The sequence below is a fragment of the Acinonyx jubatus genome, chromosome D4, assembly GCF_027475565.1.
Source record: "Acinonyx jubatus isolate Ajub_Pintada_27869175 chromosome D4, VMU_Ajub_asm_v1.0, whole genome shotgun sequence".
NCBI lineage: Eukaryota > Metazoa > Chordata > Mammalia > Carnivora > Felidae > Acinonyx > Acinonyx jubatus.
Window position 1 is genome coordinate 13,661,968 of NC_069391.1, and position 27,758 is coordinate 13,689,725.

Sequence of the window (27,758 nt, forward strand, 5' to 3'; positions counted from 1 at the left end):
CTGAAGATATCCCCGTTGAACCCTTCTAGAATTGTTAGCTGCTTAAAGCAGGTCCATAGTTTGCCTTTGCATCAGTTCCAGCCCTTATTACATCACCTACCTCAGAGACATCACTTAATGCATAGCTACTAAATGAATGAATGAATGAATGAATGAATCATCACACCCACTCCCATCATGCCTAATAAGAAATGATTGTTTTTAATTTAAAAATTTTAAATTTTGATTGTAGACTCTATGTCCTACCACAAAGCAGATGCTTTCACATCTGGCACCTGGAACTTTCCATCCTGTATGTCGTACACAGTATGGGGACCTGTGCTTCGGGCTCTAACCTGGGGCCATAACCTGCTAGGTTCAGTGCTGCTTAAGTTCAGTGCTGCTGGGTTAAATTGGGTTCATCAATGTGGAGCAGTGGTTCTCAACCAAGATGATTTTATTTTATTTTATTTTATTTTATTTTATTTTTTAATGTCTATTTATTTTGGAGAGACAGAGTACAAGCAGGGGAGAGGCAGAGAGAGAAGCTAGACACAGAATCAGAAGCAGGCTCCAGGCTTTGAGCTATCAACACAGAGCCCAACATGGGGCCTGAACTCACGAACAGCGAGATCATGACCTGAGCCAAAGTCAGATGCTTAACCTACCGAGTCACTCAGGCACCTCTCAGCCAGAAACCAGGATCATTTTACAGGACCACCATCCCCCCCTGCCCTGACCCCAGGGATGTTTGGCAATGTCGAAGATATCGTTGGTTAACTTGGGGGCTGGGGATGCTATTCATATTTAGTGGGTAGAGGCCAGGGATGTTGCTAAACCTCCTACAATGCACAGGACAGCCCCCCGCCCCCCGCACACACACCCAATAATTATCTGGCTCAAAATGTCAATAGTGACAAGGTTGAGAAACCATGATGTAAAATTTCCTTTGGACTTCATTAACTAAGAAACACTGGGGAGTCAATATGCACAATACCTAATGGCCTATACCCTAGGAAGTCCCTGATGAGTGTCAAGAGCCTCTAACTCACCTCTTCTTACTCCTGTAACATTTCACAGCTAAGACAGAAGTAGTTCTGTATACTGGACACTGGAGGGCAGGAATTTCCAAAGTTAACACTTAGCCTAAGCTACTGCAGCCATTAAAAACATTCTAGGGCACCTGGCTGGCTCAGTCAGTTGAGCTTCCAAATCCAAATCTTGGCTCAGGTCATGATCCCAGGGTTATGGGATCAAGCCCCGTATGGAGCCCCACATCTAGCCCTGCAGTGGGCTCCGTGGAGCCTGTTTGGGATTCTCTTTCTCCCTCTTTCTCTGTCCCTTCTCTGCTCACGTTCTCTTTCAAAATAAATAAATAAACTTTCAAAAAAAAAAAAAAACCACATTCCTCTCTAGATATGGTGAAGACTGCACAATTGTAGAAAAAGATATGAATAAATGAAAATAGCTAAAAACATCTAAAGAATGTGCCTGTGAAAAACCAGCCAAAATCAGAAGATACTTTGAGTGAATTGACTAACTGTTCAGAATGAAACGTGGTTATGCTAGCTAGGTATTTTAGGGAAAAGTATTTTTATTGCAAGGAACAGACATCCCCCTGAGCTGTCTAAATCTGAAAGGGAGATTTGGGGGAGGTTATTTTTTGGTAGGGAAAGTTCCACTGAATACAAGAAAGAGTTGACCACTGTGGCATACCTCCTTGCCCCCCAACTCCCTGTGTGGTAACCTCACCGTGGGAGCTTGATATGGGCCCCAGTGGGCATGTTGATACCATGGGGGTCAACAAACATTGCAGGCTTCTTGTTTCTTTTGCTTCGTCTTCCATTTTTCTTTTTTAGGAGTTGGTTGTATAAAAATTTCCTGGCCCATCACTATAACCAGGCCATGAGCAAGAGCCAGGGAAGTTCGAAGAGCTTCAACAGCTAAAACTTGTGAACTTTCCCTAGGGATCTGTCAACATAGCTTGGCCCCCCACTATTTCCAGACTCAGGGTTTCTTCCTTCAAAACTTTAAATTCCTGGGGCACCTGGGTGGCTCAGTCGGTTGAGCGTCCGACTTCAGCTTGGGTCATGATCACGAGGTTCGTGGGTTCGATCCCTGCATGGGGCTCACTGCTGTCAGTGCAGAGCCTGCTTTGGATCCTCTGTCCCCCCCTTTCTCTGCCCCTCCCCCCACTGGTGCTTTCTCTCTCAAAAATAAATAAAACATTTAAAAAAAAAACCCAACCTTTAAATTCCTGGAAAAGAAAACCCAAACAGCACAGCATCGACCCTGCTCCCAGTGGCTGTGGATCACACTGCAGGGCAGTTCGAAGGACATATTGCTGTGAGCTGGGTAGGTGCCTCTCCGAGTGTCTCCCACATTCCACTTACAGCTGTCTAGCTGTCAATCACTTCTAAAATAGGTATCTAAAATATCTAAAACATTCCCTGCTACCGTGATGCAAAAATGTTATGTACCACCTGAGCACAGTCCCCTCTCCTAATACCAGACCACAGAATCCACAGATAACATCAGAAGGCCAGGCTTCTCAAAGACTACGGACCCCAGGTTATAACTATTTCCCCTCTTTGGTTCCTTAGAGAACCCATTGGACTATCAACAATCTGTAAAATAAGGGGTAAACATAGCTCACACCCACATACACTAGAGTCAGTGGTGAATCACAATGAAGGAAAAAGGAAAAATTATAGCAACACCGTTTAAAAGAAGGACATGATGGTTATGTGCTCCAGAGGCATTTCCTCACCTTGGAATTCAATGGGCCTCTGCTCTAAGTTTTCCATCAAGGCTTCACAGTCTTCATCCATTATCCCATTCTACAGATTCTTTGAACTATGTAAGATGGGATTGGCCCTAAGAGTTCAGTAGCAGGGCAACTGGCCCGCAAGCTGGACCAGCTGGAGAACTTTCTCTTGTCCCGGATCTCACTGAAGGTTACTGCTTTTATAGTATCAGGCAAATGCAAGGCAGCTGGATATCCTCATGCGCAGGGCACCTGATTCCAAAATCCAAACTAGCCCATAGGAGTTATGCCTCTCTCGTGGCTGTAGGGAGTATAAAGCCCTGGTTCTCAAACCTGGCTGCATCCTGGAATTACCTGGAGAACTAATATTGATGCCTGGTTCCAACCCCCAGAATTCTGATTCAATTGGATGGGTGTTAGGACTTCTAAAAACTTCCCAGGTAAAGATGATTCTGGGAACATGGTGGAATAGGAAACACCAGGAATCTGTCTCCCCACCTAGACAATAATTGCACTGGCAGAATGTGTCTGACGTAACCATTTGGGAACTCTGGAGTCATTGAAAGCTTGCAACTTCCAAGGGAGGGCTTGGATGGTAGATTAAGATTAATTTTGGTCAATTTCAGCTCTTAGCACAGTAGCGGCCACCTATTCTCCACCCCCAGCCATGTGGCAGGCAGTTGTGCACATGTTCCTGGCAGCTTATGGGAGCCAGAATGGGCTCTGATCACTAATTGCTGCTTAGGATCACAGAGGTGCAGACAAAGAGGCGGGCATCTATTGTTGCCCCTTCCGCATTGTTGCCAGCCCCTCCCCCCTCAGCTGAAGTGACAGCCAGGGGATTTAAAGGGCCAGCACTCCTTTTCGCTCTTCTCATTTTTCCCTTTTCCTCTTTGGGGAGCCAGATACTAAAGACTAGGAGACTCGATAAAGACTACATGTACAGGGAAATTAGTAAGTGACCATGCATACCCAAGGAAATACTCAGAAAAGACCTAGAAGATGTTAAATTTACAACTTATCCTGATCCTTGGCACAGAGACAGCCTATAATTAAAAAGAAAAAAAAAGCAAAAACAATAAGTGAAAACAATAACAAAAAACAGCTAACCCTGGGGAAAGAGGAAAATCTAACTTCCAGAGGTATCACAGTATTAGATTTAAATGTCCAGTTTTCAAGAAAAAAATCACAAGGCATACAAGGAAACAGAAAAGTATGGCTCATTCAAAGGAAAAAAATAAACAGAAATTGTTCCTGAAAAAGGCCTGATGGCCAATATACTAGACAAAGACAACTGTCAAAGATGCTCAGAGAATGAAAAGAAGATGTGGGAGAAGTCAAGAAAATGATGTATGAACAAAATAGAAGTAAAATAAAGAGAGAGAAAGCCTAAAGAGCAACCAAAAAGAAATCCTAGAGCTGAAAATGACAATAACTAAAATGAAATATTCACTAGAGGGATTTAAAGGCAGATTTAAGCAGGCAAAAGGAAGAATCAGTGAGCCTGAAGACAGGACAATAAATATCGAGTTTGAGGAATGGAAAGTAAAAAGATTGAAGAAAAGTGAACAGAGCCTAAGAAACATGGGACATCATTGAGCAGAGCAACATATGTGTTGGGGGCATCCCAGAAGAAGAGAAAGAGAGAATATGTCAAGAAATAATGCATGAAAACATCCCAAGTTTGATGAAAGAGATGAATATAAACATCCACGAAGCTCAATCAACTCCAAGTAAGACGAACCGAAAAAGATCCTACACTGAGACACATTATAATCAAACTTTTGAAAAATTAAGATAAAGATAAAGAGAATCTTGAAAACAGCAAGAGAGAAATGACTCATCACATACAAGGGATCATCAATAAGATTACTGGCAGATTTCTCATTAGAAACTGAAAGTCAGAAGAGAGTCTTGCAGGGTGAAATGAAAGGACATTAGATAGTAACTCAAAGCTATATGGAAAAGTAAAGATATTCATCAAAGTAAACACATGGGCAGGGCACCTGGTTGGCTCAGCTGGTTGCATCTGACTCCGGCTCAGGTCATGATCTCTCAGTTTGTGAGTTTGAGCCCCGCATCAGGCTCTCCACTGTCGGTGCAGAACCCTCTTCAGTTCCTCTGTCCCTCCTCTCTCTCTGCCCCTCCCCTGCTAGTGCTCCCTCTTCTCTCTCAAAAATAAATAAACATTAAAAATGTATACATTAAAAAAATAAAAAATAGGGTTGCCTGGGTGGCTCAGTAAGTTAAGCATCTGACTTCAGCTCAGGTCATGATCTCATGCTTTGTGGGTTTGAGTCCTACATCACCTCTGCACTGACAGTGTGGAGCCTACATGGGATTCTCTCTCTTGCCCTCTCTCTCTTCCCCCTCTCCTTCCCCCCCTTTCTCTCTCTCTCTCTCTCTCTCAAAATAAATAATAAATAAACTTAGAAAAATAAACAAAATAAAATACATGGGCAATTATAAAAGCCAGTATTGTAACGACAGTGTATAACTCTAGTTTCTGTTTCCCATGTTACTTTAGAGACTAATAGAGTCTTAAAAATTACTAGTCTAAAGGCTAGTATTATTATAACTTTGGTTTGTAACTCCAAATTTTGTTTGCTACATAATTTAAGAGGCTAATGGATTTCAAAGAGTTATTTGTTTATGGTTGTGGAGACACCATGTATAAAGATGTAATTTTGTGACATCAACAATCAAGAGAGGTGGGGACAGGGGTGTGAAGGAACAGTTTCGGTATGTTATTGAAGTTAAGGTGGTATAAATTCTAACTTGAGTGTAATAACTTCAGGAATTGAAATGTAATCCCCATAATAACCATGAAGAAAATAGCCACAGAACACACACAAAAGGAAATGCAAAAAGAATTTAAATCCTTCACCACAAAAAATTAAACATGAAAGAAGACAGTAATGCAGAAAATAAGAAACAAAAAAAAGGTACAAGGCATATAGAAAACAAATAGCTAAATGATAGAAGTAAGTCCCTCCTTACAGTACTTACATGAAGGTTAAACCTTCATTCTGATGAAGTGGCAAGGACGCCCAAGGTCATGTGAAAACACCTACCTAAGTGACTAAATAAATGTTTCTTTTTCTGTTGCCTTAAAAAAAATGCTTGTGTTGTATCCCTGCTTATACCTTCTTAATAGTAAGCCATCTCAAACACCTCCTGAAAGTGGATGGGCTTTAAAACAGGTTTTGAACATTCTTATGCCGGCTCATGCCTCGCCATCCTATTTGCTGAACCACCAGACACTGCTTCCCCTTCTTTTTCCCTCCTCCAGAAGGCCCTCCTCTTGGAGAGACTATCGTAATGAGAGAGTGTGGAAATTTCTGCATGTGGATGGCTAAGGTGGCTTCTGATTGCAGTGTAAACATAAATGGATTTTCATTTCCTCTCTTTTTCACAGATGGTTAACATTGATCTGTCTTTCATTTCACTGACCTTTTCTTCTACTGTATACAATCCATTTGTAAACCCATCCACTGACATCCTCATTTCAAATATGTTACTTTTAAAGTTCTAGAATGTCCATTTTTCTTAGATTTCTTTAAAATGTTGATTAAGTTTTGAGAGAGGGAGTGTGAGCAGGGGAGGGGCAGAGAGAGAGGGGGAACACAGGATTCCATGCAGGTTCTGCGCTGACAGCAGGGAGCCCGACATGGGGCTTGATCCCACGAACCATGAGATCATGACCTGAGCCGAAATCAAGAGTCAGACATTTAACTGACTGAGCCACCCAAGTGTCCCTAGAATGTCTGTTTTTAAATAGCTTCCATTTCTTTGCTGAGAAATTCCTGTATGTTCATTTGTTTTAGCCAAGTTTTCCAATAAATCCTCAAAAATTTTTATAATTGTTGCTTTAAGATCTGTGTTTACCATTTCTTTTTTTTTAATGTTTATTTATTTTTTGAGACAGAGAGAGACAGAGCGTGAATAGGGGAGGGGCAGAGAGAGAGGGAGACACAGAATCTGAAACAGGCTCCAGGCTCTGAGCTGTCAGCACAGAGCCCGACACGGGGCTCGAACTCACGGACTGTGAGATCATGACCTGAGCCGAAGTCGGAGGCTCAACCGACTGAGCCACCCAGGAGCCCCTGTGTTTACCATTTCTAACACCTGAGTTATATTGGGATCTCTTTCTCTTCACTATGGGTCACGTATTTCTGTTTCTTTGCATGTCTGTCAACTTTTCCGAAATGTATGCCTGACATTATAGATGACACGTAGAGACTCGGGATTCTCTCATTTTCCTCTGAAGAGTGTTGATTCTTGTGTGGACAGATAGTTACCTGGGCTGGACTCAAATTCCAAACTCCATTTACCCTACAGGGGGCATAAGTGGAAATTGCTCAATTTCCAATGTTGCTATTTCCTGGGGAAACTGTAGTTTTTCCTCTTCATGGACAGTTTAGTTGTCATCCAGGATTTAAGTCAGTTTCTATGCAGATTTGGGGGTTCTCCATTCTGTGTTCCTCTTTCTGGGATTTTCTTATTACTTTTCAGCCTCCTTGACATCTACCAGTTTCATACTGACTCAAGTCTTTCTCTGAGTTCTAGCTACCCACTTCCGTGTAAATTGGGAGATAACCTCAAAATGAAAAGTTGTATAAATGTAAACTTTACCCAATACATTTCCCTTCTTTCAAGGAGCAGCCTGGTTTCAGTCCATCTCTTTTGCCTTCAAATAGATTTATTTAATTTTTATTTTATTTTCCCTTCTAGAATTCATGACTGTCATCTCTGGGGGCATTGGACTGTATAATTTACTTTCCTATGAGTCAAAACATTCTAATTCTGTATTAATTTAATTTTGTTATCATCCTTCACCACCCTCCTTTTTTTCGAGGATTAATGGAGATCAACAGAAAACTTCTAACATTAGGGGCACCTGGGTGGCTCAGTCTGTTAAGCTGCTGACTCTTGATTTTGGTACAGGTCATGATCTCACGGTTCATGGGTTTAAGCCCCTCATTAGGCTCTGTGTTGTCAGCACAGCTTAGGATTCTCCCTCCCCTACCCCCCTCTCTGCCCTTCCCCTGCTCACACTCTCTCTCCCTCTCTAAATAAAAAAACAATAAACAAACAAACAAACAAACCTAACATTAATACGGATTTTATTTCCTGAATGAATCATGTATTGGTGTGTATCATTTAGGTTACTATAAACCATTTGTGAGTAGTAATGGATCATTATTAATTTATTAATGGTGTCTTTTGACAAGCAAAAGTCTTCTAATTATAATGAGGTAACAACTTATCATTTTTTTAGTTATTGTCTTCTGTCACCTCCTAAGAGACCTTTATCTATCCCCAAGTTAGAAAGATATCCTCCTATGTTTTTCTCTAAAAGCTTGTGGCTTTAGCTTGTACGGTTCGATCTATAATTTGTTTTGAATTAACTTTTTGGTATGTATAAGATACACACAACATACATGAGTTGCAAAACCATGAGTGAAAAAAAACCAAATGCAGAGTACCTGTCATACAACACTATTTATATGACCTTCCATAGCAGGAATAACTCAGCTGTAGTCACAGAAATCAGAACACTGATTTCCTGGGCGGGGAGACGGTACTGACTCAAAGGGGCACAAGAAAAAAATACTGGGGTCATGGAGACGTTCTGTGTCTTAATTAATAGCATTTACATATACATGGACATGTGTAAAAAAACACAATAAACTGTACACCTAAATTGCATGTGTTTTACGTTATGTAAGTTGTACTTCAATTAAAAATGTAGTAGAAGGCTTAAAAAACTCAAGTAAAGAAAAGAACTTCAATGATCCTATGTTTGTTTGTTTCCTAAATGGGAGAAAAATCTAGTCCCTTGGTAATGTCAAAGAGAAGCTACTGGCTTATGAATTGTTATGATTCTAAGTATCTAATTCTTTCATCATCCAAAGAGAAGGTGATGACATCATCATTCCCAGAAGTCTGAAGTAATAAGCAGGCAAACTGGGGAGTGCCGAAGAACCACTACCAGGGTATCTGATTCATGACTTTTCAAAGGTCTCAGAAGGTCCTGCTTGAAAACTGTCTGCCCACTTGAGATTTTCCACATGTCTTCCCAAACCACCACGCCATAAGTGTTGAGTCTCCAAGGAAGAAACTGTGTAAAAGTCCTCTATGATCTTAGGGAAACAAAAGGTAAGAGTTTGTCCTTCATTTCAACCAAATCGAGATACATTCGACTCCTTCTCTGCACACAATTTCATATTGCATAGACGAAATATCACAAAGGAGCTTTACAAACTTGATGGCTAAAATATCAAGTCAATGTACAAATAATCTACACTTTATAGTTTAGCCTCTAGCCCATGCTTGGAATCAATTTTATATTCAAATACTTTTGAGAAGGAGCATCTATTTTATGCTGTTATTAGTCCTATCATCTGTCTTGGGGTGATGAACTTCATAATACTATTTCACTAAAGATAGTTCCTTCATAACTACATACCTCTTTGAAGTCCAAGTATTTTCTCAATTTTCTCTTTTCTCTGACACCACGCTCTGTGAGTTAGGCTGGGAAGTGGCATTTGTATTTTTCTCTTCTGCAGGAAAAGCCTTGTGTACTCTAGAAAAGACAAATGAAGTTTATAAAATCTCTTGCATCAAGGCCAGCTTAGACAAGCTAATGTCCTGGCTTCGGGCAGCTGGCTCCCATAAAAAGTGTCTCTGCAGGCTTAACTCTATTTTCATATAGAGAGACATCCAAGGACCAGAGGTGCCTTAATTCCTAGCCAATATATATTAAATCAGCTAGTTAAAGTCATGGAGAGTCACAATTCAACACAGCTTACTCCGTATTCATTGTACTATATTTAATCTATTTTTATCTGTTTCTTTTTCCTCTTAGGAAAGGATGAAATACAGAAGAAAAACAAGTCAACTGCTATTACTTTTATTGTTTTTATGGGCTTTGTACAGACAGTATCATGTCAGGTAATTTTTAAAAAGTAATGTATATTTTATTCTGGGGTTTGATAAAGATCTAGTATGTCAGAAAGGTGATAGGTTCACCCTCTGAATAAAATCAGCCTCCAAATATACCCCCGTATATATATACCAATCCAATATACCCCAAAATATCCAAATGGCATTCAAATATATCAGCATAAACATAACCTTCAGCATAAAAGTTCTTAGTTTCTAATGGGATCAGGGCTGACCACAATGTTTGTAGGCCCGTTTGTGTGAGAACAAGGAATGTTAAGCTACCAACACAGTAACCATGTAATTAAGGCAGTTAGTAAGTGTTGGAGAAAGTGCCATTGTTAAATAGGCGGCATCTTTTTAAAGAGACATCCCTAATATTGGTGGCTTCTGGCACTAGGTATGGTATTTGCAGTCCACATACGTACACAAGCAGAAAGATTTCATTGGCCATCAGCAAAGTTTCATCGTTTTGAGTATTAAGTTTTTCTTTCATTTGTAACTCAAAGAATTAGGTTTTCTTTTTTAAGATCTAGTGTGTGAAGTCCTTAACTGTGGTGATTTTTTATCATGCTCATTACTGTATGTCTGCAACCAATAATGTCCTTGGCACATGGTACATGTCTTAGTCTGTCCGAGCTGCTATAACAGAATACCATGGACAGGATGGCTTATGAACGCCAGAAATTTATTTCTCACAGTTCTGGAGGCTGAGAGGTCCAAGATCAAGGCGCTGGCAGACTTGGTGCCCTGGTTCATGGACAGCCACCTTCTTGCTGTGTCCTCACATGGTTGAAGGGACAAGGGAGTTCTCTGGTATCACTTTTGTAAGGCCACTAATCCCACTCATGAGGGCTCCAACCTCATAACCCAATCATGTCCTAAAGGCCCCACTTCCTAATGCCATCATGTTGGGGGTTAGGATGTCAACCTTCAAATTTGAGGGGGACACAAATATTTTGTCCATATTATGTGTTCATTGAATATTTGGTAATGTTAGGGAATAAGATGAATGGATTGCTGGAGTATAACTCTAGTCATCTTAAATATGGAAACATCTTATGTAAGTTTAAAAGTAATGTAATGTTTTTTGTTTATCCTAAGCACAAAGAAACTACAGAAGATATATCGGTGCTGGTAAGTCCCATTTCCAAATATGCTATGACCCCTTCTTTGAGGACGAAACCCGTTGGGGGCAGTGGAGTACCTGCAAGTCCTTGGTTCCTCCAGGCAACAGTAAACCAAAGCGATTTTACTGACGTATGTTGGAGATGCTCCTTTAGGGTCAGAGTACTAGGAGTCAAAGTAGAGCAGACTGGCGGGGTGCCATCTGTAATGGAGGAGTTAGAACTGGTTAGAGGAAACGTGTTACAGGAAACAGAACCCAGCTTCCAGGAATCTTGGGTCTTTTAAAGCTCTGGGAAATCACACAGGAAAAAAGTTTCAGCCAAAAGACTCTTGGGAGATTGTATTAACCACAAGCCCCCTACAAAATCACACTATCAGAATGTACGCGGAGAGGAAAACTTCCCCAAAGATTGTGTAAGACCCAAATTCCTAATGAAGTGCAAGAAGCTTCCTTTCTGATGCTTGTTGTGTCCAAGGGCCTTGTCTCAGTTGGTTCTATGCAGTCCAACACCCCCGCTAAGACCATGACTCTACATGCAGGTGAGCTGCTCTGTGCATGAAAATAATGTAGTAAGATGGTTTTCATGGGAGAGTATGTTTCCCCCAGACGGAGCCGTGGCTCACAGTCAACCACCTGAAAACAGCAGGAAAACCTGTAGACAAAGGTGGGAATGTGCAAGGAAGGTCTGCTGCAGCAGAGGCTGGGAGAAAAAATGAATTAAAGTGTTTTCTGATAAAATGTACACAATGCAACACAATCTGACAATCATTCCATCATTAATATTAGGTCTTCTTCGCATCATGATTCTAAAGCCTTAACACACCGATACTCAGTAACCAAAGGCCTTGCTGTCGATAAGGCGGGTGCCTGCGTAGAAGGCCACGTCTCAGTCACACCCTGGACGCCGCAGTGCTCCCATCTGTGTACACAGGCACAAAGACGGACTTGTGATGTACGACGCAGCTCCACAGCTGCCCCTCGTTAACTCAGCCCAGGATCAACTCTCCAAAGATGTGTTAGCCGGGGTGCCATTAGAGTGTATAGCAAGGATGAAGTAAGGACCCCAGCCCAACTTCTGGTCTTTCCACCTGCTGTGTGACTATGGACAAGAGAATAATAGGTCCACGTGCCTCAGTTTCCTTGTCTAGTAAATTGAGGGTGATAATAATAGCAGTACCTATCTCATAGGGGTGGATTAAATTAGATAACACTCGGGAAAGTATTCCATAAGTATTAGCTATTAATGAAGGGAATCTAACCTCCTCTAGCTGGCTAGGGAATACTTCCCTTAGGTGAGGATATTTAAAATAAGACCTAAAGGCTGTGTGAGAATTAGCTGGTTGAAGCGTGGAGTGTTTAAGGAAACTTAAAAAAGGCCAGTGAGTCTGGAACATTCTAATTGTGGGGCCCTGTAGGAGATGTGGCTAGAACAAGGTGAAGGGTCAGATTATGCAGAATGTTATGGCCATAGAAGGAGTGTGAACATGATCCTTAGGCCAATGGGAAGCCACTGAACACTGTTAAACAGAAGAATAACATGGGAGCAACTGGAGCTTCAGGAACATGATAGAGGAAGCAGAGTGGACCTATGGAGAATGGGTTGCAAAGGGCCAGGACAAGGACAGGCAGAGAGGGTATCACAGTGTTAATTTGGGGGGATCGGAATATGGAGGGTCATTATACTATTCTCTTTCAGTTTGCACACCTTTAACATTTTTCATACTGCAAAGTCTTGATTAAAGTGCACAGACGATGAGACCAATTAGAAGGCTACTGCAATAGCCCGAATAAGAGACGGTGGTGACTTGGAGTCATGCGGTGGCAGAGAATGAAGATAGGGAATGGATTTGAGAGACGTTTTGGAGATAAAATCAGCAGGGTTTAAAGATGGATTTGGGGCTGGGATTTAGGGAATGCTCTGAGTGTAGAATGATTCTCACACTTCTGCCTTGCTAATTCAAGTGGACCAGTGAGATAAAGCAACATTTGAAGGGTTCCTACTGTGGGGAAGACATGATGACTTCACATTAAGCATCTTCTTCTCGTGGTATCTGTGCGAACTTCAAGCAGGAGACTTCAGAATGCAGTTGGATGTCTGAGTCTTAAATTCCCAGGAGAAGTCTAGTTGCACATACAAATTTGAAGCCACAGGAAAATGCCTGCAAGCATGTCAATTGATCAAATAGAAAGCCTAGGAAAAACCTTTCTGAGAATGACTCTCAAATCAGGGCTTCTGAACAGACAGGATATTTAAGGCTAACCTTAGACAGATAGTAGGGATCTATTTCCAATGCAATGGGTGGGGGGGGAAATCAGTACTCTAGATGAATTTGGAGGCGAGGTGGCTGAAAATTGAAGGAGGTTTCATGTGATGACTGCTATTTATCAGTGAGAAGGAGAATGAGCACTGTAGAAACACATAAAGATTTCTGGGCAGCACAGAGCCTCAGTCAAGGTTAGAAATCATGATTTTCCATGCCACTGCCTTCAAAGTTCATCACTGCTTTTCTTACTGCTTCATGCTTATCTCGCATTTTACATCATATCATAATATAACCCTTGATTTGGTAGACATTCAATTATCTCAAGCTCAACTAGATACAGTGTGATTCTTTGCACTATTTCTTCTGATAGGTCTATGAACAGTCCATCAAAGGAATTAAAGCTTTCAGACTGGTTTTCTCCCAGGTAAGATCTCCAAGTCAAACACATGTGAGATGAATCCATAGATTGCCCAGTAGAAACTAACACTGTGTCAATAAGACTTACAACTGGCCTTCCAACTGTTGGGCGGGAGATTGATCTTTGATTACATTACAAAAAAACAAGCAGTGTCCCAGTGGACATTAAGGCCCACATCCTTCATAAATGAGAGTATAGATGACAGAAACCCAACAGAAACCCAAACCTAACATTATGGCGGGTCAAAATGTGAAGGGTCCATGTTTGATCATTTGCTTGATTCTCCTCATTTCGCCAACGAGGGAACCAAAGCCCAAGTCAGATAGATGGGTCGTCTGTGCACTTCACACTTTAATACATCGCTTTCCTCCAGCCTCTCTGCCTCCCGCTCCTTACTGTACCCACGTGTCTTTCTCCTTGGTGGTGCAGGGCTTCAGGACTTGTCTGAATTAAAACTTTGAAAGGAGATGTCCAGCTAAGATCATGATTGGATAATGGTCCATGAACCATCCTCCTATGATATTACAACTTTTGTCAGATCTAACAAGGACACATAAAGCACACCGGTTATTTTAAAAAAGCATTTCATACAAAGAACTGTTAACTAGTATAAAGTTACCTAGTTAGTGGTTAACTAGTATAAGTAACTGGAAAGTCTGGAAAGAGAATTCTAAGGTGTCATGGGGGGAACAACCACAGGAAGTAACTATTTTCCCCAGGAAAAGGGCTGAAGAAACAGAAGGAAGAGGCCAAAATTGTGAAACCCTAGAAACTTGGAGAGCTTAAACTCAGTGAGCTTAAGACCCACTCAACTGGTGCTGGAACCACCAGGCTCCAGAAAGGCCTCTTGGGACAAGGAGCCAGACCTCTACGGAGGGGCACAATGAGGCTGGGTTTGACAGTGTTGGAAAAGCTGAAATCTGGATCCAGATGGAACTATATCCCGGTGGTGGAGACTTGCAGGAGGAGGAGGCAGATACGGAGCCCCCTGGAAACCGGAAAGAGCAAGTTCCTTCTTCCCCCAGGCTTGTAATTTTCCTCCAGGGCCCTCTATTAGCAGAGCCTAACAGGGTGCCTGCTGGCAAAGATGAGATGTGGTTTGCAGAGTCCTGGCTCAATATAAGAAAGCCCAGCATAGTGCGGTGGGTTTAGTTACGAAAGATGTTAGCTTAATAACTGGCACAGGATCCCACTCACAAGACAAGTAAGGCATATCCTTGTAAGTCAGCGTGATGATTCACCACAACAATTGAACAAAGGAGAAAACCATATAATCATTTACACAGATTCCAAATGGATTACCAATAAAATTCAGTTTTCACTGCATTTTTTTTTTTTTTTGGCTTAAACAATATAAATTTATTTCTTCCCACTTCTGGAGGCTAGAAGTGGATGGTCAAGGTGTGGGAAGTTCGGTTTCCCCTGAGGCCTCTCTCCTGGGCTTTCTTGTCCTCACCGGGACTTTTTTCTGTGCGCCATCATCCACAAGCATCCATGGTGTCTCTCCTTTTAAGGACACCAGTCCTATTGAATTTGGGCCCCACCCTTATGACCTTATTTGACCTGAATTACCTCCCTGAAGGCCCTGTCTCTAAATAGCCACAATGGGAATTAGGGTTTCAACATATGAATTTGGGGGAGACAGTGTTCAGTCCATAACAGCTTCTGAAATAGTTAATAGAATCTTTTTTTAAAAATATATTTATTTATTTTGACAGAGACAGCATGAGTCGGGGAGGGACAGAGAGGGAGAGGGAGACAGAGAATCCCAAGCAGGCTCCACACTGTCAGCACGGAGCCAGATGTGAGGCTCAAACCCATGAAACCAAGAGATCATGACCTGAGCTGAAACCAAGAGTTGGACACTTAACTGACTGACTCACCCAGACGCCCCAATAGAATCTTTTTCTTCCAACTGTACAACAATTCTCATTCTGTTTTCATTCTTTTCCTTGATGACCATCAAGGTTGAACACCTTTTCCCATGAATCCCACTTGGATATTTACTTTTGTAAAATGCCAGTTTCTATCTGTGGGTCTCCTTTCTGCTTTCTTGTTAGTGTCCTTGGATGCACAAAATTTTGTTTTCTGCGGAAGTCTAATTTATCTAATTTTTTTTCTTTTGATGTCCATGCTTTTGGTGTCACATCTAAGAAATGATTACCAAATCTAAGATCACGAAAATTTACTGTAGTTTTCTTCTAAGAGTTTTATAACTTTTGCTCTTACACTTAAGTCTTTGATCCATTTTGCATTAACGTTTATTTATCCATGGTGGGAGATAAGTGCAACTTCATTTTTTTTAAATGTAGATATCCAGTGGTCTCAGCACAATTTGTTAAAAAGACTATTTTCCCCCATTGAATGGTCTTGGCACCCTTTATTTAAAATTAACTAATCATAGTTGTATGGGCTTTTTACAGACTCAGTTCTATTCCATTGACCTATATATGTCTATCCTTATGTCAATAACACACTGGTTTGATTATTGTATCTTTGCAGTAAGCTTTGAAATCGGGAAGTGTGAGTCCTCCAATTTTGTTCTTCTTTTTCAAGATCGTTTTGGCTATTTGAGGTTCCTTATAATTCCTTATGAATTTTAGGCTCAGTTTGTTCATTTCAGTAAAAATAATTAATTAAATTAAATTAAATTAAATTAAATTAAATTAGCAGTTAGAAAAGTGATAGTGTATTACCTTCCCAGGGTTGCTATAACAAATCACAACAAACTACATGATTTAAAACAACATAAATTAATTTCTTCACAACTCTGGAGTCCAGAAATCCAAAATCAAGGTGTCAGCAGGGCCACGTTCCCTCTAAAGCCCAAAAGAAGAATTCTTCCTATCTCTTGAAGACTCTGGTGGCCCCAGGCATTCTTTGGTGTGAAAGCATAGCTCCAGTCTCTGCCTTTGTCTCTACATGGCCTTATCTGTATCTCTCCTCTATGTGCCCTTTCATCTTAAAAGAACACCTGTCATTGGATTCACAAGCCCAACCTAATTCAGAATGATGTCATCATAATTAATTACATCTGCAAAGACACTATTTCTAAATAAGGTAACATTCTGAAGTTCCAAGTGGATTTGAATTGGGGGGAGGGTTACTATTCAATGCAGTACATGTAGGAATGACATTGAATCTGTAGCTCACTTTGGGGCGTATTACCATCTTAACAATATGAAGTCTCCAATCCATAAACATGATGTCTTTCCATTTATTTAGGCCTTCTTTAATCTTTTTCAACAATGTCTTATAGTTTTCATTGTATCAGTCTTGCACCTCCTTTGGTTGTGTGTATTCCTAAATATTTTATTCTTTTTGTTCCTGTTATAAATGAAAATGTTTTCTTAATTTTATTTTCAGATGGTTCGTTTCTAGTGTATGGAAATATAAATGATTTTTGCATGTTGATCTTGTATCCTGCAACAATTACTGGTTCTAATAGATTTTTTTTGGAAGACTGCTTAGAATCTTCTCTATTAGTAGAGATAGTTTTACTTCTTTCTTTCCAATTTGGATGCCTTTTATTTCCTTTTCTTGCCCAACTTCCCTAAACCTCCAGTACAATGTTGAAAGGAAGTGGATAAAACAGACAGCCTTGTCTTGTTCCTGATTTTAGGGGAAAAGTTTTCAGTCTCTCAAAAATAAGTATGATGTCAACTGTGAGTTTTACATAAGATGCCCTTTATCATGTAGAGGAATTTCCCTTCTGTTCCTAGTTTGTTGGGTATTTTTATCATGCAGGATTGTGGGAATTTTGTCAAATGCCTTTTCTACATCACTTAAGATGATCATGTGGGTTTTTTACTTCCATTTTATTAATATGGTGTTTTACATAGATTGGTATTTGTTTGTGTTTTGTTTTGTTTTGTTTGTTTTTGGTATTTGTAGGTTGAACCAGCCTGCATTCCTGGAATAAATCTCACTTCAGATTTTAATATACTGTTGGATTCAGTTTACAAATATTTTGTTGAGGATTTTTGCATTTTTATTCATAATGGATATTAGTCTACAGTTTTCCTGAGGTGTTTTTTCCTGGCTTTTGTATCAGTAATTCTGGCCACATAGAATGAGTTAAAAAATGCTCTCTCTTCTTCAATTTCTTTGGAAGACTTTGAGAACGATTGGTGTTAATCTGTTAGATGTTTGGTAGAATTCACCAATGAAGCCATCTTGTCCTGGGCTTTTCTTTGTTGGGAGAATTTTGATTACCAATCCAATTATTTTTATTAATTCTGTTGCCTTGTTCCAGGCCTATTAAATTTTTCTATTTCTTCTTCAACTAGTTTTGGTAGTTCGTGTGTTTCTAGGAATTTGTCCATTTCATCTATTTATCTAATAAGGTCATGTACAATTGCTCATAGTATTCTCTTATAATGCTTTTTCTATCTGTAAGGTCTGTAGTAGTGTCTCCATTTCCACTCCTGATTTTAATAATAGGAGTCATTTCTGGATTTTTGGTTTCAGTCAGTCTAGTTAAAAATTGGTCAATTTTATCGATATTCTCAAAGAACCAATTATTGGCTTCATTAATTCTGTCATGTTTTTCTTTTCCTCTATGTCCGCTGTCTCTGCTCCCGGCCTTATTATTTCTTCCTTCTTCTTGCTTTGGGTTTAGTTTGCTATTTTTTTCTAGGTCCTTAAAGGTGGAAGGTTAGGTTATCAATATGGTATCTTTCTTCTTGTTTAATACAGATGTTTACAGCTATACACTTCCTTCTGAGTACTGCTTTTCACTGCATCCCATAAGTTTTAGTATGTTGTATTTTCATTTTTATTCATCTCAGTGTATTTTCTAATTCCCTTTGTGATTTTTTTTTCTTTGACCCATTGGTTGTTTCAGAGTGTTTTGTTTAATTTCCATTTATTTATGAACTTTACAGGTTTCTTTCTGCTGTTAATTTCATTCCACTGTCAATGGAAAAGATAGTTTGTATGTTTCCAACCATTTTAAGTTTATTGAGATTTATTTTATGGCCTAACATATGATCTATCCTGGAAAATGTCCCATGTGTATTTGAGAAGAATATGTATTCTGTTGTTGGTTAAAATGTTCTATGTATGTCTGCTCGGGTCTGCTGTTGAAATCCTATGGCAAGTTTTTTTATTTCAGCTATTATACTTCTCAGCTTCAGAACTTCTATTTGGTTCCTTTTTATATTCTATCTCTTTATTCACATCCTCTGCTTGTTAAGCCTTCATTCTCTTGATTTCCTTTAGTTCTTTTTCCATGGTTTTCTTTGGCTCTTTCGGCATATTTAAAATAGTTGATTTAAAGTCTTGTTATAGTAAGCCCAATGTCTGGCTTCCCCAGGGACAGTTTTTGTTAATTCTTTCCTCCCATCAATGGACCACACATTCTTGTTTCCTTGTATGCCTCATAATTTTTAGTTGAAAACAGGCATTTTGTATACTATAATGTCGTTACTTTGGAATTCTGATTCTTTTGCCTCCTCAGAGTTTGTTGTTCTTGCTTGCTGTGGATTGTAGTTCTTTGTCTGTTTGGTGACTTTTCCAGACTATTTTTAAAGACTGTATTCTTTGTCTTGTTTGGTCTGAGAGGTCTCTGTTCCTTTAGCTTATGGTCAGCTACTGGTTTGTTAAAGATATCCTTAAATACCTAGAGCCATAGTGGTGGTGGTTGTGGTGGTGGTTGGAGGATAATTGGAGGAGTAAGAGGAGGATGAGGAGATGAAGAAGAAGAAGAAGAAGAAGATGATGATGATGACGGTGGCAGAGGAGGAGGAGAATTCCAAGGGGGAGGAGGAAGAAGAGGAAGGGAAGGAGAAAAAGGGAAGGAAAGGAAAGGAAAGGAAAGGAGGAAATGGAAGGGAAGAGAAGGGAAAGGAAAAGAAAGAGGGAAAAAAATAACCCTCTTACAGTCTTTGAAGATTGGCTCTGTGTTTGGGCCCTCCTTCAACACAGCCCAGTTGTTTACAACTCTGCATTAGTCTTTGCTTCCTGCTTACACTGAGCCTAAATATCAGCCAGAGGTGAAATCTTAGGATCTTCAGGGATCTTTTCTGAGCATGTAATCCTGAACACGTGTATGGATTCCTTAATTCCTCATTATACAAGGGGTCTTGTTAAAGCCTTTACTTTTCAAAGAACTCTCTCCCAATTTTCTCCTCCCAGGATTTCAGCATATCTAGTGTTTATTCCAACTGTAATTTCTTGCCTCAGATGGCAGGGGCTTGTTTGTTTTTAAAATGTTTTCAAGAATTCCCCTCTACTTACCCACTTCTCCATTTTGAGAGAGTTCTGAGTTAAGTGAAACAAAAGGAAGCACTAGGAGTCCAGTCCTTTGGGGACTTCTAGGGCCAAAATGGACAAATACATTTCCTTTGGAATTAGATCCACTCTTCTCCATCCCAAAGCAGATACTCAAACTGAGAACATGGTTTGCTGTTTTCAACACCAATGCCATACTGGGAGTAAGTTGGTGCAAAGGCTAAGTTAAAATACCACAAACCTTTCCTTCTATTGTGTTGAGTCGTCCTTTTCTTGATTTAACTTTTGCTTGATTGCTCTAAACTTTTGGCTACCTTCTAGAGTTCTGACAAAGTTGATTCTGACAGTATGCAGTAATATTAGCACTGGCAGCATTTTAGATTATGAACTTAGGAAGGTCATTTTTCAAAATATGGTCTCTGAAAGTAATTAATGTCAAAAAGCCTAAGACCAGGAGATTTTGTCCAAATATAAGAGTTATTGTTACTTTATACTTAGGGTGACGTTTTAACTGTGTCCTCAAAGATCTTGGAATCACAGTGTAACTAACCTGTACACGTACTTTTGTAATGATCTGGCCATTTCTGACAAGCTGTTTCTCCGGGTTGTCATAACCATCAAGGCTTTGGATTAGGAGTAAGGAAATGCTGCAACCAGACACAGGCTCTATATATTGGTAACATCTACCACAGTTTTATTAAAAGGTATCTTGTTCACAATTCTTATGTCTTTCTTACAGTCAGTCCATGAACCTGACCACCACCAACTGGTCAGCTCCAGTTGTGTGGCATGGCACTTTCAATGAAGAAGTTTTGGAACAGTATTATGCCAAACATAAAATTACCGTGGGGCTGACTGTGTTTGCCGTAGGAAGGTAGGTAATGCCAAATGTCCTTTACATTCAAGCTTTTTATTATAGAAAATAGGAGATTATCAATAATCCCACCTCAAAAATCTAGAAAAAGTGGAACGGAATAAAGCCAAAGTAAACAGAAGTAAGGAAATAGTAAAGATGAGAACAGAAATCCATGCAACTGAAAACAGAAAATCCATAGAGTAAAATCAAAGAATCAAAAAGCTGGTTCTTTGAAAAAAAAAATCAATAAAATTCACAATCATCCAGGGATGAGCAAATAAGCCAATATGATAAAACAGAAACACCCACGCAAATGTGAAAGACCATGGCTATGACATTGTGGATCTGTAGGGAAAGACTTTCATAAATGATGCTGGAGAAAGTTGATGTCAGCATGGGAAAATCACAATTGCACCTTTCTACAGCATTCCATATACAAGCATATACAAACATACTTCCCAAGTAGTTTAAAGACCAAAAGTTAAAGGGCAAACCGCAGTGTATCTGAATGAAATCAAGACAGAAAAGGATTTCTTCATCAAGATACAGAAAATACTAATTATAAAGGAAGAGGTTGACAAATGTGACTGTATTGAAATTATCTCTACCTAAGAAAACATCAGAAAAACCCAAATTGAGGGCCATTCTACAAAATACCTGATCAGTACTCTTCAAAATGGTCAGGGTTATAAACGACAAGGAGAGACATGGAGACAGATTGGAGGAGCCTAACAAGACATAATGACTAAATGCAATGTGTATTCTGGATTGGATCTTGCAAACTAGAAGCCCGTTAGGGGCAAAACAGGTGAAAAAAAACAAAATCTGTGGTTAAGTTATAGTATTTAACCACTGATAATTTCCTACTTTTGACAAATGTACTATGATTATATAAGATACTAACATTAGGGGAAGATGCATAGAGTGTATATGGGAACTCTGTATAATACAGTTACACCTGTTACATAAATCTAATATCATTCCAAAATAGAAAGTTTTCAAAAAATTTAAAAAAATAAGTTCACCATAGTAGTGAAAGTGCCTGATGATAACCTTTTTTTTTTCTTGTGAATACCTGACATTACACTTTTGATTACTGAGGCACTCATTTCAAAGACATCCAACTTGAATAAACATACTGCGGGCTATAACATGGTTGGTCACTAACTAAACAACTGGGTAAAGAGGCAGGTCGGCCCTCCTGTGAAATTCCCCTTTTAGAAAGGCCTGGGTAACCTATGTAACTGACCACCTGAGTGACCCCGCACTTTCCTTCCTGCACTTTCATTCCTGCTCTTAGGTTTCAAATTCTGCAATAAAGAGTGAAGCTGTGAAAGCCTTGGCACCCCATCCCCCAGCCAAATAAAGGCAGAATCCCCAAGGATCGCCCCCTTCTCTCCCTTTACCTAAGACCTCGTTCTGTGGCCCTGGGCCTACCTTGTACCCTCCAGGACTTGTGAGTAACGAACTTTGTTTTTTCAAAGTTCTCTGATGGTTGCTGCTGAGGAGTATCTTGTAAGTGTGGGCTGGTCCAGCCACAACATTGGCTGGTAAGAGAAATGTCTGTGGGGGTCTCACCACAAGCAGCAGGGGCCTAGGTGAGTCCCAGGCATTCTTGGCCAATAGGATTACTATCGAAGGCAAAGACCAATACCAAAGAGCCCTGTATTATACCATACACAGAAATTAATTCAAATGGATAACTGGCTTAAATGTGAAAGTGAAAACAATAAAGCAACTAAAAGAAAATATAGAAGCATACTTTCACTACCTTGAGGAGGCAAGGATTTCTGGAACACAGTACAAAAGCATTAACCATAAAAAAATGCGGATAAATGGTATCTCTTTGTATTTGGGTTGCTAGCTTCCAACTCAGTAGCATATTTTAAGAGGTATTTGTCATAATTTATCTTGCTTTAATTATTAAATTACCATAACTTCAGATATTCCAAACTAGAAAGTTTTCTCCCGACTCCACCTACTATGTTTCTTAAAACTTTGATCAATACCCAGAACTTTTTTTTTTTAATTTTTTTTTTCAACGTTTATTTATTTTTGGGACAGAGAGAGACAGAGCATGAACGGGGGAGGGGCAGAGAGAGAGAGGGAGACACAGAATCGGAAACAGGCTCCAGGCTCTGAGCCATCAGCCCAGAGCCTGACCTGGGGCTCGAACTCACGGACCGCGAGATCGTGACCTGGCTGAAGTCGGACGCTTAACCGACTGCGCCACTCAGGCGCCCCCAGAACTTATTTTTAATGATTATATAAACATTATCTGAAGCTGAGGCTTGTATGTCTGCATTATTGACTCCTCATAAATTCCTCCTCATAAAGCAAGCCACGGACATCAATCACTGCTCGTGCAAGGACCCAAGACCTTCTTGCCTACAATCCCCAACACAAGCTCCTTCCTCCCAGACAACCCTAAAGACTCTGGCTCTCATCTTGCGACAGGGCTCTGTGCCATTTACTGATCTCACCATGTTTCATTCCCCCTCGTAAGGAAGTCCTCTTTTCTCATGATCCACAGAACCCCATCAGGGAGAGGAAAGGCAGATAATTTCACTTTCTTTTATGCTACTTAAATATAACTCAAGAAGCGTATCTAATATTTAGTTTGCCTACTAGTATTTCTGGACAAACTACGACCAGTGTAACTTAAGTAGTATGCATTTCACTGCAATAGAAGACAAAGAACTTAATCATTTCTTGTTTACTTCACAGATATATCGACCACTATTTGAGGAAATTTATACTATCTGCAGATATGTTTTTTATGGTTGGCCATAAAGTCATAATTTATGTCCTGATAGATGACTTCTCCAGGATGCCTTGGATACAGCTGAGTCCCCTCCGTACAATCAAAGTGTTTGAAATTAAGCGAGAGAAGAGATGGCAAGATGTCAGCATGATGCGCATGAAGACTATTAGTGAACATGTTGTAGATCATATCCAGCGTGAAGTCGACTTTCTCTTCTGCATGGATGTAGATCAAGTCTTCGTAAGGAAATATGGAGTGGAGACTCTGGGGGAGTCAGTGGCTCAGTTACATGCTTACTGGTACAAGGCAGATCTGATAAAGGTGCCATATGAAAGAAGTCAGTTATCAGAAGCATATATACCTACTGGCATGGGAGATTTTTATTACCATGCTGCTGTATTTGGTGGCACTCCTACCCAAGTTCTCAATATTGCCAGGGAGTGCTTGAAAGGAATCATGAATGACAAGAAAAACAGCATTGAAGCAGTATGGCATGATGAAAGCCACTTAAATAAGTATTTCTTTCTCCACAAACCTGCTAAGCTCTTATCACCGGAATATTGCTGGGATTTTACTAGAACAGATATCATTAATATTCATAATATCAAACTCTCTTGGGCTAAAAAGGATTATAAGCATCTTAGGGTGAAATTGTAGTTTTATAACACTTCCTTCAGATTTCTGAAAATAAGAGCATCATTTTTGTCTTATTCCTTAGGAAATTAGCACTTGATAAATTCTAGCACTAAAAAAAAAAAATCACTAGCAAAATGGCAAGACCGCCAATATGGAATAGTCATACTTCTCATATTCATTGTGAATTGTATAAGATGGGATACAGCAATTGCAGAATGAATGTACTGACGTCAGATGGAGATACAATGATTTCATATCCTGTGTGAATATTGAGGAGATATTATTTGTTGGATTACATTGAACAAAATAGAATCTGTCACAAGAAAATGAAACCTGAAATATTTTTATTGATCCATGTAGATACACATTTCTCGTACTGCTTAAGAAAGGGGGTTGTCAGGGTGCCTGGGTGGCTCAGCCGGTCCAACTCTTGATTTTGGCTCAGGTCAGGATTCCAGGGTTGTTGGATCAAGGCTCCCGTCAAGCTCTGTGCTGAGCATGGAGCCTGCTTAAGATTCTCTCTCTCTGTGTGTCTCTCTCTCTTTACCTCTTTCTCTCTCTCTCTCTCCCTCTGCCTCTTCCCCCATCTCTCTCTCTCAAATAAGATTAAATCTAAAAAATTAACAAAATAAAATAAAAATAAAAAAGAAAGGGGATTGTCTGGAGGTGTGGATAAGAAGTCACTGCAACTATAGTAATATCCTGTCTATGCAAAACATTAAAGATGTTAAAGCTGCCATCAGATGGACGGATCATTACTTAGGAAACTGAGTCACTCAAAAAGATCTAGGCGTTTTAAAACTATGAGATTGATTGTTATAAAAACTAAAAGAAAATGTAATAAATACAGAGAAAATTGAAAGCCCCTCCTTTACTCTCCCTTTGAAAACCTATCCCTCACTATTCCTTTTATATGCATTTATATACCCACCACATGAACACCCACACACACAGTGACACTTGTGTTTTACACAAATTGATTCATATCACACACATGCACACATACAGGCACACACAAGGATTTTACCACTAGTCAGGGCCCAGTTAGGAAAACAGATAATGCTAACCTCAGTATTTAACAGTGGAGATTTAACACAGGGAACTGGACATACAAGAGCTCATAACAGAGCTGAAGTGCACACAAGAGAAAGTGAAGCAACCCATAATTAAAAAAAAAAATTTAATGTTTATTTTGGAGAGAGAGAGAGAAAGAGAGAGAGTGGGGAAGGGGCAGAGAGAGAGAGGGAAACACAGAATCCGAAGCAGGCTCCAGGCTCTGAGCTGTCAGCACAGAGCCCGACGCAGGGCTCAAATCCACAAACTGTGAGATCATGACCTGAGCTGAAGTGAGACACAACCAACAGAGCCACCCAGGCACCCTTAATTTTTATTTTAATGAAGGCAATAGCACTCCTAAGGCTGAAGGGAAAATTATAGAATGTCCACAAAGAGCCAGAACCTAGCATGAGCTGCCTGGCACGGGTGGGGACAACAAAGAGAGGAGTCTAGTCAGTGCTAAGGATGTCACCCAAAGGAGACAGAGACAGAGACGAGAGAGAAATGTACAGACTTTTCTCCTTCTCCTGTCCTGTCTGCCTTTGTTTCCACTGGCCAGTGCCACCCAGTAGTCGGATGCAGTGGAGTCTAGGAAATGGAGGTCCCTGCCACACCGAGCAGAGTGTGGGGAAAATGAGATCGAAATCTGAGAGTAAACAGACAAATGGCTACCACAGTCCACTCATGTTGCCACAAAGCACTCATCCTCTTCCTCCTAACTCCCATAAAATGACTTCATGTTTCTACCATGCAAAACGCAACCAGCTTTTGTGTAAATAATCACACCCAGAAGGGTGAAATCCGAAGTAATGCCTGACATAGTTTCCCTCATTATGTCCAAGAATCCAGGATGATATGAGGTCCTCTCCCTCAGGACTCTATGTGGCTCTTCATTGTTCGGTGAGCTCTGATCCAAATTGTAAAGAATAACTAATACTACTCATTTAGAAAAAAAAAATTGTAAGAGAAGGAAAAGGGGAAAATAATTGGTTAACACATAAAAAGGTACATATATATGATAATGTATACTTATGCTTATAATATAAACATAAGAAAAATATACATGCCTTCTGTGGTCCTCATTTCTGTAGCTGGTTCCAAGGTCAAGTTCATATTGATCCCTCCTTTCTTTCACCACCCATTCCACATTCTTTACTTTCTGCTGGAAGCTCAGATGAGTAGGGTTCCTTACTCGGAAGATGATATAAAGCTTCTTTATAATCTGAGTCTTATAATCTTTAGAATCTGAGTCTTTAGTGGGTCTTTATCAGATTGCCACAGCTTTCCCTTAACAAGGACTGTTGGATAAAGTAGTTTAAGAGGCTCCCAGGAAACACCTTGAACTCTAGATACAGCCCTCATTCCACCATTGTGGCATAGCAACCGACTTTCATCTTGATAATCAGTTCCCTGATCCAGTACAGAGACCCCTTCTCTGGCTGCTGATCCAGCACAATGAGAATGAAAAATGGCCAGGGGGGAGTCTCAGATGCCCATTCAACAGGACCATCATTTTGTTTCCTTGTACACGAGAACCTTCAAACTCATCGAGCCCAAGGTTGCAGAGAAGAAAGTAAAAATGGTTCCAGCAGGGGCGCCTGGGTGGCTCAGTCGGTTAAGCGTCTGACTTTGGCTCAGGTCATGATCTCACGGTCCGTGGGTTCGAGCCCTGCGTCGGGCTTTGTGCTGACAGCTCAGAGCCTGGAGCCTGTTTCAGATTCTGTGTCTCCCTCTCTCTGTGACCCTCCCCGTTCATGCTCTGTCTCTCTCTATCTCAAAAATAAATAAACGTTAAAAAAATTTTTTTTTAAAAATGGTTCCAGCAGATTATCTGGTGTAATTGTAAAACAAAGCCTCACATCTCTACTTCTTGGTTCCAGGACCCATGCACTGTGGCTTTGAGGAAGACGATATGACCTAGTGACTACTATTTAATTCCTTTAGAACATTCCTTTAGAATGGCACCCCGACCTCACCAGGTGTTGTCTTAGAGCTGATTCTGTGACTGAGGCTTCAGTAGGCTGCTTCACAAAGTTAGCTGCTTCTGGGTCATGAGTTATAAGGTAACACCAGTGAATTCCATGGACAGAAGCCCACTGTTGCACTTAGTTGCCAATAAACTCTCTCTCTTTGGCAGAGGCAATGAAGAAAACATTCTGTAAGTCCGCAAGTGGTAGTGCTGGAAGAAGCACTATGGGAAAGGAAGGTATATCTGTACCCAGAATATATTTGTTTGGGGACAAATTTCTTCTCCTTCCCTTATGGAAAAGCTCCAAGTTACCAATATGCTGCCAGGGGCCAGACAGTCCCTCAGAAGAAAGGTGTCATATGATGTACACAGGGAGGCCTCTGCCGCCGGGTGGTTGCACGTTTAGCAGCAGAGAAAGCCAGATCGTCACTGATGAGAGGAAGTCTATCTTACTGAGCCACTGGATAGCCTCTGTCTCTGCCACCAAGGCCACTTTGTACATGGGCCATCAAGAAAGCACTGTGATGAAAGGGGCGCCTGGGTGGCGCAGTCGGTTAAGCGTCCGGCTTCAGCCAGGTCACGATCTTGCGGTCCGTGAGTTCGAGCCCCGCGTCAGGCTCTGGGCTGATGGCTCAGAGCCTGGAGCCTGTTTCTGATTCTGTGTCTCCCTCTCTCTCTGCCCCTCCCCCGTTCATGCTCTGTCTCTCTCTGTCCCAAAAATAAATAAACGTTGAAAAA

At 40.4% G+C, this 27,758-nt stretch overlaps 1 protein-coding gene and 1 long non-coding RNA gene across 15 annotated transcripts in view; one reads left to right on the forward strand and one right to left on the reverse strand.

The window, feature by feature from the left end:
- Positions 1–27,758, reverse strand: part of LOC106986625 (uncharacterized) — a 94,155-nt gene that overhangs the window by 5,120 nt on the left and 61,277 nt on the right. For 9 of the 10 annotated variants that reach the window (XR_008290975.1, XR_008290974.1, XR_008290973.1 and 6 more), the window contains 2 exons: positions 10,902–11,024; positions 9,219–9,335 (listed from right to left, as the gene is read on the reverse strand). This is a non-coding gene — a long non-coding RNA (uncharacterized LOC106986625). The remainder of the gene's footprint in view (positions 1–9,218; positions 9,336–10,901; positions 11,025–27,758) is intronic. The other variant, XR_008290976.1, reaches the window with a different exon arrangement.
- On the forward strand, positions 8,638–27,541 carry LOC106986623 (N-acetyllactosaminide alpha-1,3-galactosyltransferase-like). Of its 5 annotated transcripts, XM_053204692.1 has the most exons (7): positions 8,638–8,908; positions 9,618–9,703; positions 11,755–11,877; positions 13,458–13,511; positions 20,479–20,613; positions 21,896–22,051; positions 23,323–23,457. In XM_053204692.1, exons 1-6 carry the CDS (start codon positions 8,888–8,890, stop codon positions 21,912–21,914), a joined length of 438 nt encoding a protein of 145 aa, XP_053060667.1. In that variant the 5' UTR covers positions 8,638–8,887; the 3' UTR covers positions 21,915–22,051; positions 23,323–23,457. The 5 variants fall into 5 exon arrangements, with proteins under 5 accessions (XP_053060667.1, XP_053060665.1, XP_026890810.2 ...); XM_053204690.1 differs by lacking the exon at positions 21,896–22,051 and having other exon boundaries at positions 8,657–8,908; positions 23,323–27,541; XM_015084795.3 differs by lacking the exons at positions 11,755–11,877; positions 21,896–22,051 and adding an exon at positions 10,799–10,831 and having other exon boundaries at positions 8,661–8,908; positions 23,323–27,541.